The sequence below is a fragment of the Prionailurus bengalensis genome, chromosome C2, assembly GCF_016509475.1.
Source record: "Prionailurus bengalensis isolate Pbe53 chromosome C2, Fcat_Pben_1.1_paternal_pri, whole genome shotgun sequence".
Taxonomy (NCBI): domain Eukaryota; kingdom Metazoa; phylum Chordata; class Mammalia; order Carnivora; family Felidae; genus Prionailurus; species Prionailurus bengalensis.
The window spans coordinates 13,419,825-13,436,184 of record NC_057350.1 but is presented as its reverse complement, the minus strand read 5'-3'; the positions used below and the strand labels follow the sequence as shown (position 1 = coordinate 13,436,184).

At 43.0% G+C, this 16,360-nt stretch overlaps 2 protein-coding genes across 5 annotated transcripts in view; one reads left to right on the top strand and one right to left on the bottom strand.

Annotated features, from left to right (window-relative positions):
* The first annotated feature begins 2,395 nt into the window (after positions 1-2,395).
* SOD1 (superoxide dismutase 1) lies at positions 2,396-10,898 on the top strand. The gene is made up of 5 exons (XM_043593751.1): positions 2,396-2,500; positions 6,924-7,017; positions 8,436-8,505; positions 9,368-9,485; positions 10,525-10,898. The coding sequence occupies exons 1-5, from the start codon at positions 2,429-2,431 to the stop codon at positions 10,630-10,632; spliced, it is 462 nt and encodes a 153-aa protein (XP_043449686.1). The 5' UTR covers positions 2,396-2,428; the 3' UTR covers positions 10,633-10,898.
* The window catches only part of SCAF4 (SR-related CTD associated factor 4), a 64,805-nt gene continuing 57,206 nt past the window's right edge, over positions 8,762-16,360 (bottom strand). For all 4 annotated transcript variants that reach the window (XM_043593746.1, XM_043593748.1, XM_043593747.1 and 1 more), the window contains exon 20: positions 8,762-14,423. In XM_043593746.1, coding sequence (XP_043449681.1) covers positions 13,492-14,423 — 932 coding nt within the window. In that variant the 3' untranslated portion in view covers positions 8,762-13,491. The remainder of the gene's footprint in view (positions 14,424-16,360) is intronic.

Sequence of the window (16,360 nt, the reverse complement as noted above, 5' to 3'; positions counted from 1 at the left end):
GTCTCTAACTTCCTGGAACCCAAAGAAACTTAGACCTTGAGCAAAGGCCCTTTGGCTGGCATGCACACATTTATCCAACTCTCTATTGGCATATGCCTGGAGAACACTAGTAAGTATAAGCAGCAAAATTACAAATATGTGCACTTTCGAGAGGACGATAAAAAATGTGGATTGCGCATCTCTGGTAGAGGAAGCCTTGGAGTCTGAGGATCTAAATAAATAAATAAAGTTTAACACAGATGTGGCTGAAGCACTCCCTGCCCTGGTGTCACTGTGGCCTTGGATTAGGTCTCAGTATTTTGTCATCCTCACCACTGAATCCTGCCGACTGAGGGAAATACGGATCTCATGGTGAAGAGTTCTCAGGAAATGGGGAGGATTTAAAGATCCCACAAAGCAAACAGAACACAAATCCCCAGCAAGCAGAGCTCTTTTTCCTGTATGTCTGTCCCTTCTTGGCCCCTATTGGGGTCTCCTTGTCTCCACTTTTCTTTTCAGGACACTTTCCCCATCTCCTCTTTGGAGTCAAGTAGGGTCCAGCCCTTTGCCTCAATTTTCCTGCTTTCGTGGGCAAGAACTCCTTCAAGCCACAGGTCCTCAAAGCGAGGTCCCAGGCCAGCAGCACCGGTGCTACCTGGGAACAAGTCAGGAATGAAAGTTCCAGAACCACAGCAACCTGCAATTTAACGAGCCCTTTGGGTGACTCTAATGCACACTTCCACTTTAAGGTAACTTCATCCCACCTCCAAAAACAGTTTAGTCAACTTTGTAGGTGTTCAGTCAGGCATGCCCTGTCAGGGTGGAAGATGAAGATGCCTACTCTCCTCCATGCCCCCAGCGTGGTTTACTTTAAAATATCAACTTTTTTAGTTGGCTCAGTCGGTTAAGCGTCCGACTTCGGTTCAGGTCATGATCTCGCGGTTTGTGAGTTCAAGCCCCGCGTCGGGCTCTGTGCTGACAGCTCGGAGCCTGGAGCCTGCTTCAGATTCTGTGTTTCCTTCTCTCTCTGCCCCTCCCCTGCTCATGCTCTGTCTCTCTCTGTCTCAAAAATAAATAAAACATTAAAAAAAATAAAAAAAAAACTATATAAAAAAATAAATAAAATATCAACTTTTTTTTTTAAGTTTATTATTCTTTTTTTGAGAGAGAGAGAGAGAGCGAGCAGGGGAAGGGGCAGAGAGAGAGAGGAGAGAGAGAATCCCAAGCAGGCTCTACCCTCCCCAGGTGGGGCTTGAACCCAGGAACCATAAGATCATGACCTTGGCCGAAACCAAGAGTCCCATGCTCAACAGACTGAGCCACCCAGGCGCCGCCCCCTTCCTACGGCCTATCAAACTAGCCTCCCTGCAAAAGTGTGTGCGGAGAAAGGTGGATAGGATTCTCAAAGCCGTATGGTTGCAAACAAATTCACATTCACTGTAAAAAAAAAAAAAAAAAAAAAAAATTCTACGAGAACCTAGCAGAAGTTAAATTTGCACCCCAAAGGTGCCAGAGTCTCCTGTCCATCTTTCTAGACATTTCGGAGCACACACTGAATATGTTTATCCTTTAATAACATACACACACAAGTAGTTTGTGTTTTTGCTCATTTCATAACAAATTTGGAAATATCTTTCTGGAAGACTAAGCAATATTCCGGCGTTTGGAGGTATAAATTGTGTGCCCATTCTGCCCTCCTCCCCGACCGCTGGGGCAGGAGGGCCGGACGAAACACGAGAGACGTGCAGAAGTCAGCCAGCTGACGTTTTGGGATTCTCACCGGTTGTGGCCTTCTCGGTCTAACAGGAAAACTGTGAAGACAACACAGAGTTCCTCTAGCCAGATTACCAACTCTGTGTGCTAAGGACTAAGACAACCGCAGGGAAGAAAAGGCAAGGGCAGAGATTCAGATGCGCCGACCTTACACACCCTCCGAAACCCAAGAAACAAGACACACATGAAAACCACAAAAAGCAACCAGCTTGACGCATCCCAATTTCCAAGCAACAGAGGAGACAAGGTCATTATAACCGATGACATTTCCAGACAAAGTGACTTAAGAAATTAAAGGCGTGCCACGTATACCTCATTTCCCCAGGTTCGCGTACTGCAATCCACAGGCTGGAAGGGAATGGCTGATTTTTTCCACAGTTCCATGTTTCTGGGCGTTTTCGAGCCGCGGGGCGGAGGGAGCCGGCGGCGCGGGACGCAAGGTTCCCCACGCCGCCCCTTAGTCCCGCCCCCGGTCGTTCCAGGCCACTCGCGTGCCAAAGCCCTGTGGGGCGCGGGCTGAGCGCGGGGGACGATTGGTTCCGGGCCAGGGTGGGCGGAGCCAGAGTTTCGGCCTTTAAGAGCGCGCGGCGCGGCCACCCCGGTTTGCGTCGGCGTCTTCTGCGGCGTCCTCCGGTGTCCTCGGAGCCCTCGAAGCTCGGACCGGACCCCGAGAGTCATGGAGATGAAGGCCGTGTGCGTGCTGAAGGGCCAGGGCCCGGTGGAGGGCACCATCCACTTCGTACAGAAGGCAAGGGCTGGGGCGGAGGCCGGCAGGAAGGCCGCGCCCGCTCACCTGTGCCCCGGAGCGCCGGCCCGCCGGGCCTCGAGCCGCCTTCGTCACGCCCCCGCCGCGCGGAGTCTGCGGGTTCGCGCCGCCCGAGGCCTTTGCCCCGCGGCGGTGCGGCGGCCGAGTGCTGAGTCACCGGGCGGGCCGGGCAGGGGCGGCGGTGCGTGGCTAGGCCTGGGCCAGGGTGCAGGGAAGGAGCCTCGGGCGGCCCCGGGGGTGCTTGGAGAGCGCGGACGGAGGCCGGCTGCCCCGAGGGCCTGGGCCGGCGCCGCCGCGTCGGTAGGCCGGGGCGGAGACGTGACGTTTTTGCAGAGGCTGTGGCCCTTCCTTGCGGGGTCTTTTTCTGGGTCCTGAAGCTCGTGCAGATTCGGAGTTGCGCAGTCCGGGGCCTGGCCGCCCTTGAGGTTCGGGAATGGGGCGGCGGGGGCGGGAGGGGGGGGTTGGTGATGGCGAGTGCGGCCGAGCCACTTGGGTATAGTCGCATCCGTTACCCAGCTTTGGGGTTTCCTTTCCGCTCAAGAGGTCTGCAGCTTGCAGCCTGTGGGCACAGCCCGTCCCCATGCGGGTGTTCGTACAGCCCCGGAGCTAAGAGTGGTTTGTATATGGTTAGTTCAGAGGGTCCTAAAAAACAAGAGTCATGCGACTGTACAAAGAAATACAACCATTGAATCCCTGAAGTACTGATTAGTGAAAGTTTATTGTGCACACACCAAAAGATGGTCGTGAACCGGGAGCACTCAGACCAATTCATGGAACGCGGCTGAGGGGTATATATTGTCATAAAGCGTCTTCTGTAGTGAGAAGGCATTGACTTTATGTTTCACAGTGATGGGTTATGATTTTAGTTTTCTTAGATGCTAAGAAATTGGTTAGTGGCTACCACATACTGACCTTGGGAAACAGCTTGACTTTTGCTTACCATTTCCACAAGGCATAAATAAGAAAAGACCCGTGTCAAGCTAGTCTTGCCAAATAAGCCAATTAAGCTTTTGCCTGTATGACTAACTTGGTTTTGTCTGATCGGGGAATTATCAAGGCTGGTCTCCGTTTGTTTTTGATTTTAAGGGGACAGAAACCTTGGCCCCTTGCAGAAAAGTTTGCTGACCCTTGCTCTGGGTCATGGTCTGGCTGTAAAGTCAAAGAAGATGGCCCTGGGCAAAGCTCCTTTTCCTCCTCCAAAGCTCCAGAAGCCAGAGATCTAACCTACTCCCTTGGGTGTTTTCCAGACCTGCGATGTTTTACCCTGGGTGCACAGTAGACTCATTTGGGGAGCTTTTAAAAAATGTGATACTGATACTAATTCCAGATCAATTATATCAAAATCTGTCAGGGCGCAATATGAGCATTGCTGGTTGGCTTTTTTTTTTTTTTTTTAAATGTTTATTTTCAGAGGAAGAGAACCAGTCGGGGGGGGGGGGGGGGTGGGCAGAGAGAGAGAGAGAAAGAGAATCCCAAGCAGGCCCGGCACTGACATCGCAGCGAGCTTGATGCAGGGCTCGATCTGACGAATTGTGAGATCACGGCCTGAGCTGAGATCAAGAGTCCGAAGCTTAGCCCACTAAGACACCCAGGTGCCCCTGAGCATTGCTGGGTTTAGTTTCTACACTAGTACTAATTTGCATCAAGCTTTGAGAACTTTTAGAGAGTAGTGGATGGGATTTTGGAGTTGGAAGTCAGGAGACCTGGAGTGTCACTCAACTTGCTTGTCTGTACATTGATTTAACCAAATTTTCTGTAAAGTGGTTTTGAAATTGCTCTACCAACAAGCCCCCTACTGAGATGGTCAAAGAATAAAGTATACAGAAATACTCATTAATTGTATTATGAAACACATGTTTTACAAGGAAGGTGTTTGTCTCCCAAATCTTAGCAAGGTTACGAACTGATGGAAAATTGTCATACTTTGCTTGATAATCATGATATTCAATATATGAATGAGGTTTAATCTTTAAAGGGGCTTACAGAAATGTGAAAGGACAGGAAAAGTAATCTTTGTAAGTGTCCCTGTTTATGAAATTTATGCAAGGGAGTTTAATTTTATCCTTTGAGTGGTTTGCAAATTTTCTGGAAAAGGCTTTTTGGCAGTTGACTAAATTTTGCTGCTTTCATTTGCCAGACTTTGTTTTGCTCCTCTTCTCTCCTTGTGTAATTTTGCCAAAATACTAGAGAATTCTAGGCAGCTTCTGAGGGATCCCTTCCCTCTGGCTATGGAGAAATGGCTTCTGCTTTACATTCAGAAGCCGAGCTGTGAATCCATACGTAACTCAGTCTACCCACCTTCCCTGAGCTGCGTGTATGACTCCCCTTTTTCAAGTTCCAAACTTCATTTTGGTGGTGCTGTTTGTACCTGATAAAAGATCCTTGTGTAGTTCAGCATTACAGCTCTACGGATATACAGGTGTGTTAAATTGGAAATAAACCATATTTGTTTGGTTTAGAGAGCGTTTAAAATTTTGGATTAGTGGGGCATCTGGGTGGCTCAGTCAGTTAAGCATGGTTTGTGAGTTCGAGCCCCTCATTTGGCTCTTTGCTGACAGCACGGAGCCTGCTTGGGATTCCGTTTCCCTCTTTGTCTGCCCCTCGCTTGCTGTCTCTCTGTCAAGTTAAATAAAAATAAACTTAAAATATTTTTGGATTAGTTTCCAGTTTTTAAAAATCTGAAATTTTCACCTAGAAGTCCAGATTCCTGGCTTCTTTTTGAAAAATTTGGAGATCTTTTGAAAAATTTGAGCCTTCATTAGCTCAGGACAGCACTCTGCGGGACCAGTTGGTTTATATTCCTTTCGCTTCCCTGACCTGTTTTTACTCATTTAAGACAACAGTGCGGCCCCTGTAGGTCTGTAACTAGGCAGCTTACTGCTGAGCTACTCCTGTGTGCTCTGCCTTTACCCAGGACCCGTGTACAGATGCTGGGAAGACCCTGCCCTTTGTCTCTGTGCTCTTGGTAACGCCGTGTATTCTGGGGGGGGGGGGGGGTAACACTCTCGTTTTGGTTTTTACAGAATTAAAGCTTATGCTTAGAAAAATTCTAGTGTATCTGTCCTCAAAAAGCAGAGCAAAGAAGGGCAGCAGTTGCCATACTACTTCCTTTGAGCGGTGCTTTGTATCCAATGGGAAGTCAGATGTTCAAGGCCAACACCTCTTGTAACTGTTGGCCCTGACTATTAAAAAACAAACCAAGCTAAAAACAAAGACCCCATCACGTGTACTTCTGTGTGTGTTTTATTTTAGTTCCTAAGATCTCTTTGTAGCTATACCAGTTAACTTTCTTTCTTTCTGTATGTAGCTGTATAGTACTGTTACCTATTATTGTTGCCTGCGTGGTGATCCCTATGTGTTTTTCTACCTTTGTGTTTTCATTGCCCTTTCTCTGTGCTGTCAGAGTGGAAAGGTTATCTGGGTTTGAATGCCTAAAATGACTTTAGAAGACAGTACCTTTGGTTAGAGCAGAATCAGTCCCCCGGGGACAGTGGGACAGGATATTTTCTGGCTATTAATAAAAAAAATATCTCTGGTGGAAACTGATAAATACCCACCTAGGGGGAGAGTGGAGAACCAGGGATCCTAGGTTAGTTGTATATGATTAGTGTCGTTTCGTTTTGTTTCTTTTTTTTTTTTTTCTTTCTTTCTTTCCTTTTTTTTTTTTTTTTTTTGGAGGCAAATTTGTATGTTTGCTTTATGGAAGAGGGTCTGCATGAATAAAAAAAGGTGCTATGATGTGTTGACATTTGGGTTAAAAAGTTTGATATATACACCTATTCAGCATGTGCAGATATAGCATATTCAAAAGTATTTACAAAATAAATAACTTATTCATGTTACGTATTCACTGAAAGGGAGTCAAATCCCTACAAAGTCTATAATCTACCATTTAAGTGCTCACTCTACTTGCCACTCTGATTAGGTGCTTTTTCTGGGCTATTTTATTTATTTTAATGTTTGTTTATTTTTGAGAGAGAACAAGCAGGGGAGGGACAGAGAGAGAAGAGAGGGGGACAGAGGATCTGAAGCAGGGTCCTAGCTGACAGCAGCGAGCATGATGTGGGGCTTGAACCCAAGAACCATAAGATCATGACCTGAGCGGAAGTCAGATACTCATCCTCAACCCACTGAGCCACCCAGGCGCCACTGGGGTCTTTTATTTAATTGTGATGCTGGTTTCAGGGCTCCTGGGCTGTCTTAGAACAAGGTCACATCTCCCTAGTGTTGGGTCCCTGGCCTGGAACAGTTAAATAGCTCACTAGAAAGGGGTGGGCCTGGGATTTGGACACAGATCTTTCAACTCCCATGTTGTTTTCCTGTGACTGGTAAAGATAATTCACCTGTTTTCTTTGTTTAGCAGCACTTGCTCTCTCAAACTTCTTGCACTTTTCTTTGACTAAAGGGCAATGGGCCTGTTGTGGTATCAGGAACCATTACAGGATTGACTGAAGGAGAGCATGGATTCCACGTCCATCAGTTTGGAGATAATACACAAGGTGGGTGTTGTGTTGGTCCAGTGACTCCTACCTGTTTCACATAGTAAGATAAATGTACTGAGTAGAGCTACCCCTTAACATGAAAAAAAAAAGATAATATGATTACTAAGGTCGACCTGAGGGACATGAGCCATAGCACTGGCTTTGGACTCTTTAAGTGTGGAAAGGAAGAGGAAGAAGTTGATGTGGTTTTTGTTTGTTTTTTATGATCATATCTTGATTATAAAAGAGTCTCAAGTATTTTTTAGAAAACAAAAAAGCTACTTTCTTACTGCCATAGTGATCGCAGGTGTTTGTGAGCTGGGGTTGAGGGTGGGTGCTTCAAGCACAGGGTCTGCATTTATTTGCATCATCCTGTAAGAATAGCTCCATGCTGCCGACGCAGGGGTCTTAGTGGGACAGAAGTAAAGTCAAATATGAAAAAAGAATGTAAACTCTTGATGCTTTGGATTGAGTTCCATTAATTAGAAGCAAGTTAACAAAAGTTTATGGGTTAAAATGCATTTAATCCTCTTCTACCGTTTTTGAGTAATCTGAACTGGGTGTTGAGACTTTTTATGGTGAAAACTTGATTCATCTTGCTGGAATTTGTTTTTACTGTTCTGTAATTGAGTTCCTGTAAAAATTGTGATTTAATGACACGCTTTGATCTATTTCAACAATTACTAAAACTCCTCAGGTTGCTCTTTACTTTTTTACTGGCTCTGCTTTGGGAGGTGTGTGCCATGGACTTACTGTGCTGCTTCCTGTAACCTGTGTGTCTTCTCCCTGGGGGAGCTGGGGAGTAGCTGTAAACAATGGAGATTTTCCGTCACCTGCTGAGGGAAGAGAGCCATGTCACAAAAGCACTTTCTGCATTGTTGTGTTCTGTGAGAAAGGCCTTCCCTGAAGCACAAGAGTGCCATTTTTACAGAATATATTCTGAATGCGAACTCCTGGAGTTCTGTGAGGCAACAGCCTTGGCCCTTAGACAGAAGGTGCCATTTTATATTCTGCGGGTACCAAGTAAAGGCCACAGTAGGGCTCCTTGGTAGTGTGTTGCTGGGGAGGTGAGTTTTTGTAGTTAAGGTATGCTACCTTATAAACTACAGTCATAATCCTGGGGTTTTAATGATAGAAGAACCATGAAGATCAAGTCTTGGTCCTCTTGTTTTACAGGGCAGTGAAGAAATCAAAGCCCAGAGAAGGGTATTACCTTTACCGCTGTCACACACACTAGTTAGAACTTGTCCCTACTGCTTGCCTATTTTATTTTGTCTTAAGGTGTTGCTTCCTGTTTTTATGAACCTAGAAGTTATGATGTAGGTCAGTATTTTCTCTGTTTGAGGTTTTAGTAATGACCAGTTTGTTTTAAGAATTTATTTTGGAATCCTGATTCATAATTTAGCTACCTTTTTGTTTTTGCTTTTGGCAAATAGGCTGTACCAGTGCAGGCCCTCACTTTAATCCTCTATCCAAAAAACATGGTGGGCCAAAAGATCAAGAGAGGTGAGTGACAAAGTGCTTAACTCTTATCAAAAGTATGGCACTGGCTTGTTGGGTCAGAGCGGGTATAGTACTTGCAGATTGCACGCTGACATAACTGAGTAGTCTTCCCCACCTCTGCTCTTGAATTCATTGCCCTCTAAGTAGGCCCTCTATGTATGTATGCCTCCCACCCCGCCCCAAGTAACCCTGTATCCCCAAGTGCTGGAGCGGCTTATTCCCTAGGCTGGTAATTGACAAATGGGGACACTTAAGACGATTTGGTTTTGTAGCATTTATTGAATATAGAACTAATACAAGTGCCAAAGGGAACTAATACAGGAAATGTCATGAATAACAGTACTGTCAACCACTAGCAACATAAACCATCATTGTGAAACATAGGTAGCCTTGTAGATAAAATTGTTACTGAAAATTCAGTGAGTCCATTTGTATGTGTGTTTCCTGAGAGAGCCTTTCAGGAAAATACTAAATTTAAGGACTGGGAGTAATTTATTTTTATTACAGGCCTGGGGCATAGCTTTCTTAGCCATGCCAAGAATTAACAGGCATAACTCAGAATTTACCCTTTGGTACTTTACCTCTGAAATTCTAGATGTGCCCCCATCCCACGATTCTTCCCAGAGTATTTCTTTGTAGATTTGAAGCTTTGAAGAGCAATGGGTCTAGAATGTCAAGTTGTTCCTAGTTTGTATGTTCCAAAATTTTGTCATTCTGAAAAAGTGGGTCCTATTTGATACATATTATATCCACCTCTTTGTCCATCCTTATGTATCTGACTCAGTTTTTAATTCAGCTCACAAACTAGCCTGATGGTAAGGTAAATGGAAATCAGTCCTAATCCCTGACACTTTTTCAATGTTAGGCATGTTGGAGACCTTGGCAACGTAACTGCTGGCAAGGACGGTGTGGCCAACGTGTCTATGGAAGATTCTCTGATTGCACTCTCAGGAGACCATTCCATCATTGGCCGCACGATGGTGGTGAGTTTTCATATAATAGGGTATGCATACAGTTTTTTCTAACAGTCCTATATCTTCTCACGATTTCATGATTATTGATCCTGATCCACATACATTGTACTTTTAGTTCAGATTAGGAAAAGCAGTTAACCTATTGATGACAGTGACGATGAATTAATGATCTAGGTTGGTTATGAACACTGTTCTGCTAAGATGCAGTAGTAAAGTAGGTTACGTTTGATCATATTAGATCCGTATTGTGGAAGCAGAAGTCGTCTTTGTCTGGTTTTTAAATGGCCGTATTTTCTTGCCATGATTGAATGTCCCCCCCCCCCCCCCTTGTAGTTAAACAGAACATTTTGTTAGGTCTAAAGTCTGAGACAGGCCTCAGTATTCCTTATTCGCATCTGCAGGTTATGGTCACTTCTCTAACACGTGGAAGGGACTGCCTGGGAGCTGCATCTGGTTCTCACAAACACCAAGTAGTCTAGGCTCTCTGTTGCCTGTAGTCCTTTCTTTACAGCTGACCCTTGACTTTTCTTCAGCTGTAGTTGTGAGGCAGAAAAATCATCGATCAGTGTTAGATGAGCCAAATTGAAAATGCTGTTATTTAAATAGTCCTGAGATATTTTTAAGATCATTTAGACTTCTAGTTCATTAGGCACAATTTTGAGTTTTTAAAATTCACTTTCCTTTTCTCTCCAAAACAATGTTTATTGTAAGAGAATAAGTGTAATTGAGGCCATGAACATGTCTCACGGAGGGTTAACATTGGCATGTGGTGGCCTAGAAGAGTTGTTGGGGTTTTAGCAAGATAGCAGCTCAAACCTAGCATGGACAGTTAACTTCCATCTGAATCATCAAGTGAAAGCTTTGAGTAGTAGTTGTTGCTATTTTTTACTACTAGATTAAATATTAGCGTATTTCCCTGCTAGGAATTATTTTAACACGGTGTTTTCTAACATTAAGTGGTTCTTAAAAGTCTTTTGGGTATTGTTGGGAAGAGGTGGTAATTACTTGCTAGCACTAAGTATGTTAATGTTCTTAAAACTTTTTAAAGGTCCACGAGAAACGAGATGACTTGGGCAAAGGTGGAAATGAAGAAAGTACGCAAACGGGAAACGCTGGGAGTCGTTTGGCTTGTGGTGTCATTGGGATCGCCAAGTAAATATTCCCTAGGATGCGATCTGAGTCCTAGTAACTCCTATGTTATCTTGCTAGTTGTAGAAATTTAACTTGATAAACATTAAACACTGTAACTTTAAAAGTGTAATTTGTGTGACTTTTTAATTGCTTTAAGTACCTGTAATGAGAACTGATTTATGATCACTTGGAAGATTTGTATAATTTTATAAAACTCCTATTCAGTTAAAATGTCTGTTTCAATGATCTCTGTATTTTGCCAGGCTTAATAATCATGGGTATTAAACTTCATTGTCTGAATTTCTTCAATTCTCATTCAAGCCCGCAATAAACAAATATACCATATGGCACTGAATTTTGAACCTAGTGAAGTATCCAGATTGAAACTCAAAATTAGCTCTTGATACCCTACATAGAGTTTGAACAGAACAGATTTAGTAGTAGGTTGACAGGTATTACATGTTTCATAGAGGTCACTTTTCAAAGTGTTTTAAATGATGTTTAAATTTTTAGCAGCCGGTCTTTTAGCTAAGACTAACCTCAATTTAAATCTTGGACAAATATCTTTTGTCAGCTTCAGGGAAATTAAGATGGTTTCTCTGATTAGCTCCTCAGCATTTTGACTCCGTAGGATTAAATTACCTACCTGCCACAGGGGCACATATTTCTCTCCATACACACATGAGCAGTTACTCCATCTGTGCCAGTCTGCTTTCACATTAGCCATTTAAAGAAATCTACCATAGCATTTTAAGATGGAACCAAGGAAATGTTTAAATGTGGGTTATGTCTAAGGATTTATACATCAAATTAGTAAATTTAAGGCTAGTTCTCTTATCGTAAGTACTTGCTATGTACCTATGAGAAACTGCTTTTAAATGAATGTTAACCTATTTCAGATTTGACTCTGGAGCACAGTCGTTTCTTGAGAGTTGCAGAACATTATTTCTAACAGAGAAACCAGAAAGAAACTACAGTTCTGATTGATCATAAATATATGATATACTTAATCAAATGTAGGATATCGCTTGGGAGGGGAAAAGCAAATTTGGAAAAGGACAATTTGTAGTGCTTTCAAAGTTTTAAAATTGGTGATAAAGAATATGCTCAGAATAAGTGGTTAAAATCAGTCAGGATTTAAAAATATGAACAGATTTCACTAATGTGCAATTTGGAGTACATACGTGGGATAGGACTCAAATATAGGGACCTGCTTGTGACCTTTCAAGTCTCCAGTGTAATCACTACCACTTGGTACTTGGGGGGGGGGGGGGGGGGGGGGGGGCTTGTCATGTGCAAATTGGATGATCCCAATACTTACAATTGGAAACACGGGTTTTTTAAATCCCTGAAATCTGACCACTAAATGATCACATGTATGTTTCTTTCCAGAAGCAGTTTCAGTTAGGACTTTTTAAAACCTCTCCGTGGGCCAACATCAAACAAAGGACAAGTTTTATCATTTAAGTGCAGATACGAACCTGGATTTTTTTCTCATTTTCTAAAGTCGGGAACACAAGAACATTGTCCTAGATACATTCTCCCTGTCAAAACCAAGATCTTGCTGCAGAGTACTATTTAAGAACCAAAGTAATAAAGCAGCTTCGCCTGGGGATGAGGGCAAAGAAAAAGTTACTGCTCAACACACTGAATGAAACGAGGACAGTTTAAAAATGTAATTTAGGGGGGAAAAAAAGCTTCAACAAGGCCATAAATACTTGGATTGTGTGGTCTTTTCCTTGGCACTGAGTAAAGCAGTTTTATGGAACTGCTTTTCTGAACTATTTCAGACACAGGTTTGATTTGGCTTTGGATGACTTCATGTAATAGTTCTTGGATAACCTACATCTATTTTTCCTAGTAAACCCAACAATTTTAAGCAAAAGAGAAAATACTTTATATGTTCTCATATGTGACAAAAAGTTCAGTCTACCTCTGCCCAGCAGGGGAGTTTAAAAAATGGTAAAGAAAGGCAACAGGCAAAGCCTATATTATAGGAAACAATAGGTTGCTTTTAAGTCCTTAAAACATATAAGACAAAAAGCTTTTAGGTTGCAAATTTAACCTTGATTTCTTTCACCCTTTTGAAAAATTTAATGGGATGGTAAGAAAACATTCAACCTTCTAAATAAGTAATACCCAGGCAATCGGATAATTTTATAGTACAAACGGGTACTCTGGGATCCAGTTTCCTCCCCCCAGCAAAATTTCTCTTTACAAATTAATTAGGGCAACATTTACCACAAAGCCAATGGCAAAAAAGAAATCCTTGATTGAACTGCGAAACTAACAAGCTTTTCCATTAACATTAAAACCATGAACCTTTACACCTTATGATTGAAATGCTAAAAATAAAAAGTATTACAAATGAAGTGTTGGAGAGTAACTACATAAAGATGTCTATTTCCATCAAGTAAACAAGTCTAATTTAGACTCCAATACAGTATTAACAGCTCAAACTTTGATGGTGAACAATCCTTTTCCACCTTAATGCAGTGTAGGAAGAATAGCACACATTAAAGTTTGTTATGAAAATAGAGTTTATTAAAAACATCCCTATTGTTTTGAGGAGCTTTCACCGTTACCTTGTCTTAAATTAAAAAAAAAAAAAATAGAGAGCACTTCTAATTACGATTTGTAAACTTTTTAAAGTCAAAACTTTTAAAAAGTTACAGCAAAAAGGGTAATATTTATTCATATTTTCAGTATTTTTTGTTATTTTGTGGCTATTTTTAAATAGAAGGGAAGCAATCAAATTGCTTACAATTCCCCACCAACTACTGCGGGGCTGTGATATAGCAGGAGCAAATATAATACAGCATCTGTACACCTCAAGCTCTACACTCCAGAAGCGTCACTGTCACATTTTGACAAATTCCAGTCTCTAACGAGGAGCCTCTGCTGCTGAGCCAGAATCCTTTTCGGGTTCAACGGATGAGGTAGCCTCAGCAGGTAACTCTTCAGAAGATTTTACAACTGCAGACTCAGACTCCCCCTTATCAAGTTCTGAAACAGTGTCTACGTCTCCCACTTGGCTACCGGGAGGTTCAACGGTTTTGTTACCACCTGCCCTGTCTGTCACCTCAGGCTTCTCCTTTCCTCGGTTTTCTTCCTTCTCTCTACGAGACTCTCTATCTCTAGAATCTCTCTCTCTGTCTCGATGCCCACTAGAGCGTCTATTTCTCTCTTCCAAGTCTCTGTGCCTGTCCCGGTCAGGGCTCCTTCTTCCCCACTCTCTCCTTTCACGATTGCTATTATCTCTATCATCATTACGGTTCCCATACCGTTCCCGGTCATTTTCCACCCTATTTCCAAAAGATCTTCTTCCAAACCTCTCTTGGTCTCTACCTGAATTGAACTGCTGCCTGTTATCGTTTCTAAACGGTTGTGGTTGCTGCTGAGCCGGTGGCGGCTGCTGAGCTGGTGGCGGCTGCTGTGGCTGTGGCTGTGGCGGTGGCGGCTGCTGTGGCTGTGGCTGTTGCTGCCTCCCGTCTCTGTCTTCGGGACCCCCTGGGCCTGGCCCCGGGCCCCCAAGCCCTGGCATTCCCCCAGGCCTAACAAAGGGGCCATGCGGTGGAAAGGGGCCTTTCATTCCATGAGGTGGAGGCATTCCAAAGCCCCCGGGGCCTGGCGGTGGACCTCTATGCATCATGTGCGGTGGCATGGGACGAGGTGGCATCAAAGGAAATCGCTGTAAATGAGGTGGAGGCATTCCTGGAGGGCGCTGAAGTGGGATTAGGCCAGGTCGGGCACCAAGGAGACCAGTGGATGGTGCTTGGAGCCCAATTACAGGACCAGGTGCAACTCCTTGAGTACCTAAAAGAGAGTAATAAAAATGTCTATAAAATAATGCAGAAGATGGCATTCTGGTTTCAACTGTTTCCTGTGGAGCCTGAATCAAAATGAAGTTAGACCCAGAATCTTCAAAGTTGTCTGCCAGTCTACCTGCACAAAACTCAACGTGAGGCCAACAACCCATAGCATGTAGTCTTAAAGATAGATTACATACTATATAAAGATATGTATTAGTGTGTAGATGATGAGGATCTAATAATGGTAGAGGTCAAAGTAAGATGGAAAAGGACACTGCAATATACCAATTTTTGGAAAGAGTATGTCCATCATTAGTGGTTGGTAAAAATACTTAAAACACTCAAAATACCTAAGACATTTGAGGAAGACAATGTACGGGTCCTCATGACACAAAGAGCTGAACTATGCTATGTGAGCCAACTGAAGGCCATCTCAGGTGTACTCTCAGGAAATTTTACACTTTTAAGTCTTAACTTACTGGAAAAAAAATAGGGTCACTAACCCAGAAAATCCACTGAAGAGGGAGGTCTCCGATTCCATGTCATTAAAATGCCTTATTAAACGGTAAACATCACTTGAACAGTAAAGCTTATAAAATAAAGATCAACACACCAGTGGGGAGTTTATTTTTACAGGTCCTTTTTCAAAGCACACCCTAAGGCATAAACCTGCTAGGCCGAAATGATGGAATTATGCTGAAAAGTCCGGCCATTCACTTTCTATTCATTCCTCCTAAGGTGGCGAGACCAATGAAGTCGGTGCTGTTGAAGGTGACAAGGACTTCACTGGTTTTATTTCCTGTTTTCATGAGGGTTGGCTCAGGTTTTGGTGTTAAGTCCTACAAATAAAACCACCCATCCTTTAAAACGATATGGCAAAATAGTACAGATTCGGTTTTGGTTCACCACTTCAGTAACAGAACGACATCATCCCCCTCTCTATTTCTTTGCAAATATCAACACCACAAGGCAAACACTATGACGAACAGGAGTTACTCTAACAATGGAAAATGTTCCAGATATTGTCAGAATATATTATTTACCCATGTACTGCATGCAGAAAGGCCTTTGAGCAAGTTAGGGGCTATGACTCTCAACCACCGATGGTAAGAGAAATGCTTTTGGGACACTGATACCCAATACTTTAATAGGAAGTTTTCTTGCCCCCTCCCCCGAGAGCAGGTTATTTTATGTTGACAGAACCACTTCTTCATGTGTGCTTTAGCATACATTAAACAAGTCCTGCTTGCTCCTAAATTTTCTGTATCAGCAATACTAAACCTAAACAAGAGTTTCTACTTCAGTTTCGGATCCTCACAACATGTGGTCCAATCCCATTCTGTCCGATTTAAGGACTAAATAGAATGGACCTGAAAATCTACGTATACCAGTTTACAATTCACCAGCTGTGGTATTTACTTAAACACAATACCTTCTTTCAAATGCTTACAATGAAGTCTATTATGTCTGGTGAAATACAATCTCACTTAGGAATGACCTTGGACGTGTGCCTCAGAAACAGTACCTGCCTCTTGTGGAGATTAAGTGGGATAAAATACCTAAGACTGAGCTCAGAGCCTTGTCCACAGTTAAATGCTGAAATTTTCACATCTATCTTGACAGATGATAAATATCCTAACATTAAATATCTGACTTCGCAAAACTGAATGCATTTTTCATTTATGATAGGATCTTATTAACCTCTTGTGGTCGGTCCCCCAATACCCACCATAGTTTAAAGTCCAGCACTCTGACAGTTGGGAAAAATGTGAATACACCGAGCTTCTACGTGTCAGGTCTTAATTTTAAAAATGCAAGTGACTTCAGTAAGAAGCTAGAAATTATGGAGTGGATAAATGAAGCAAAGACCTAGTTGCTTCACACACTCTTCAGACGTTCCTTGGGAAAACCCCAATGAACATACACAGAACCACCACCTAT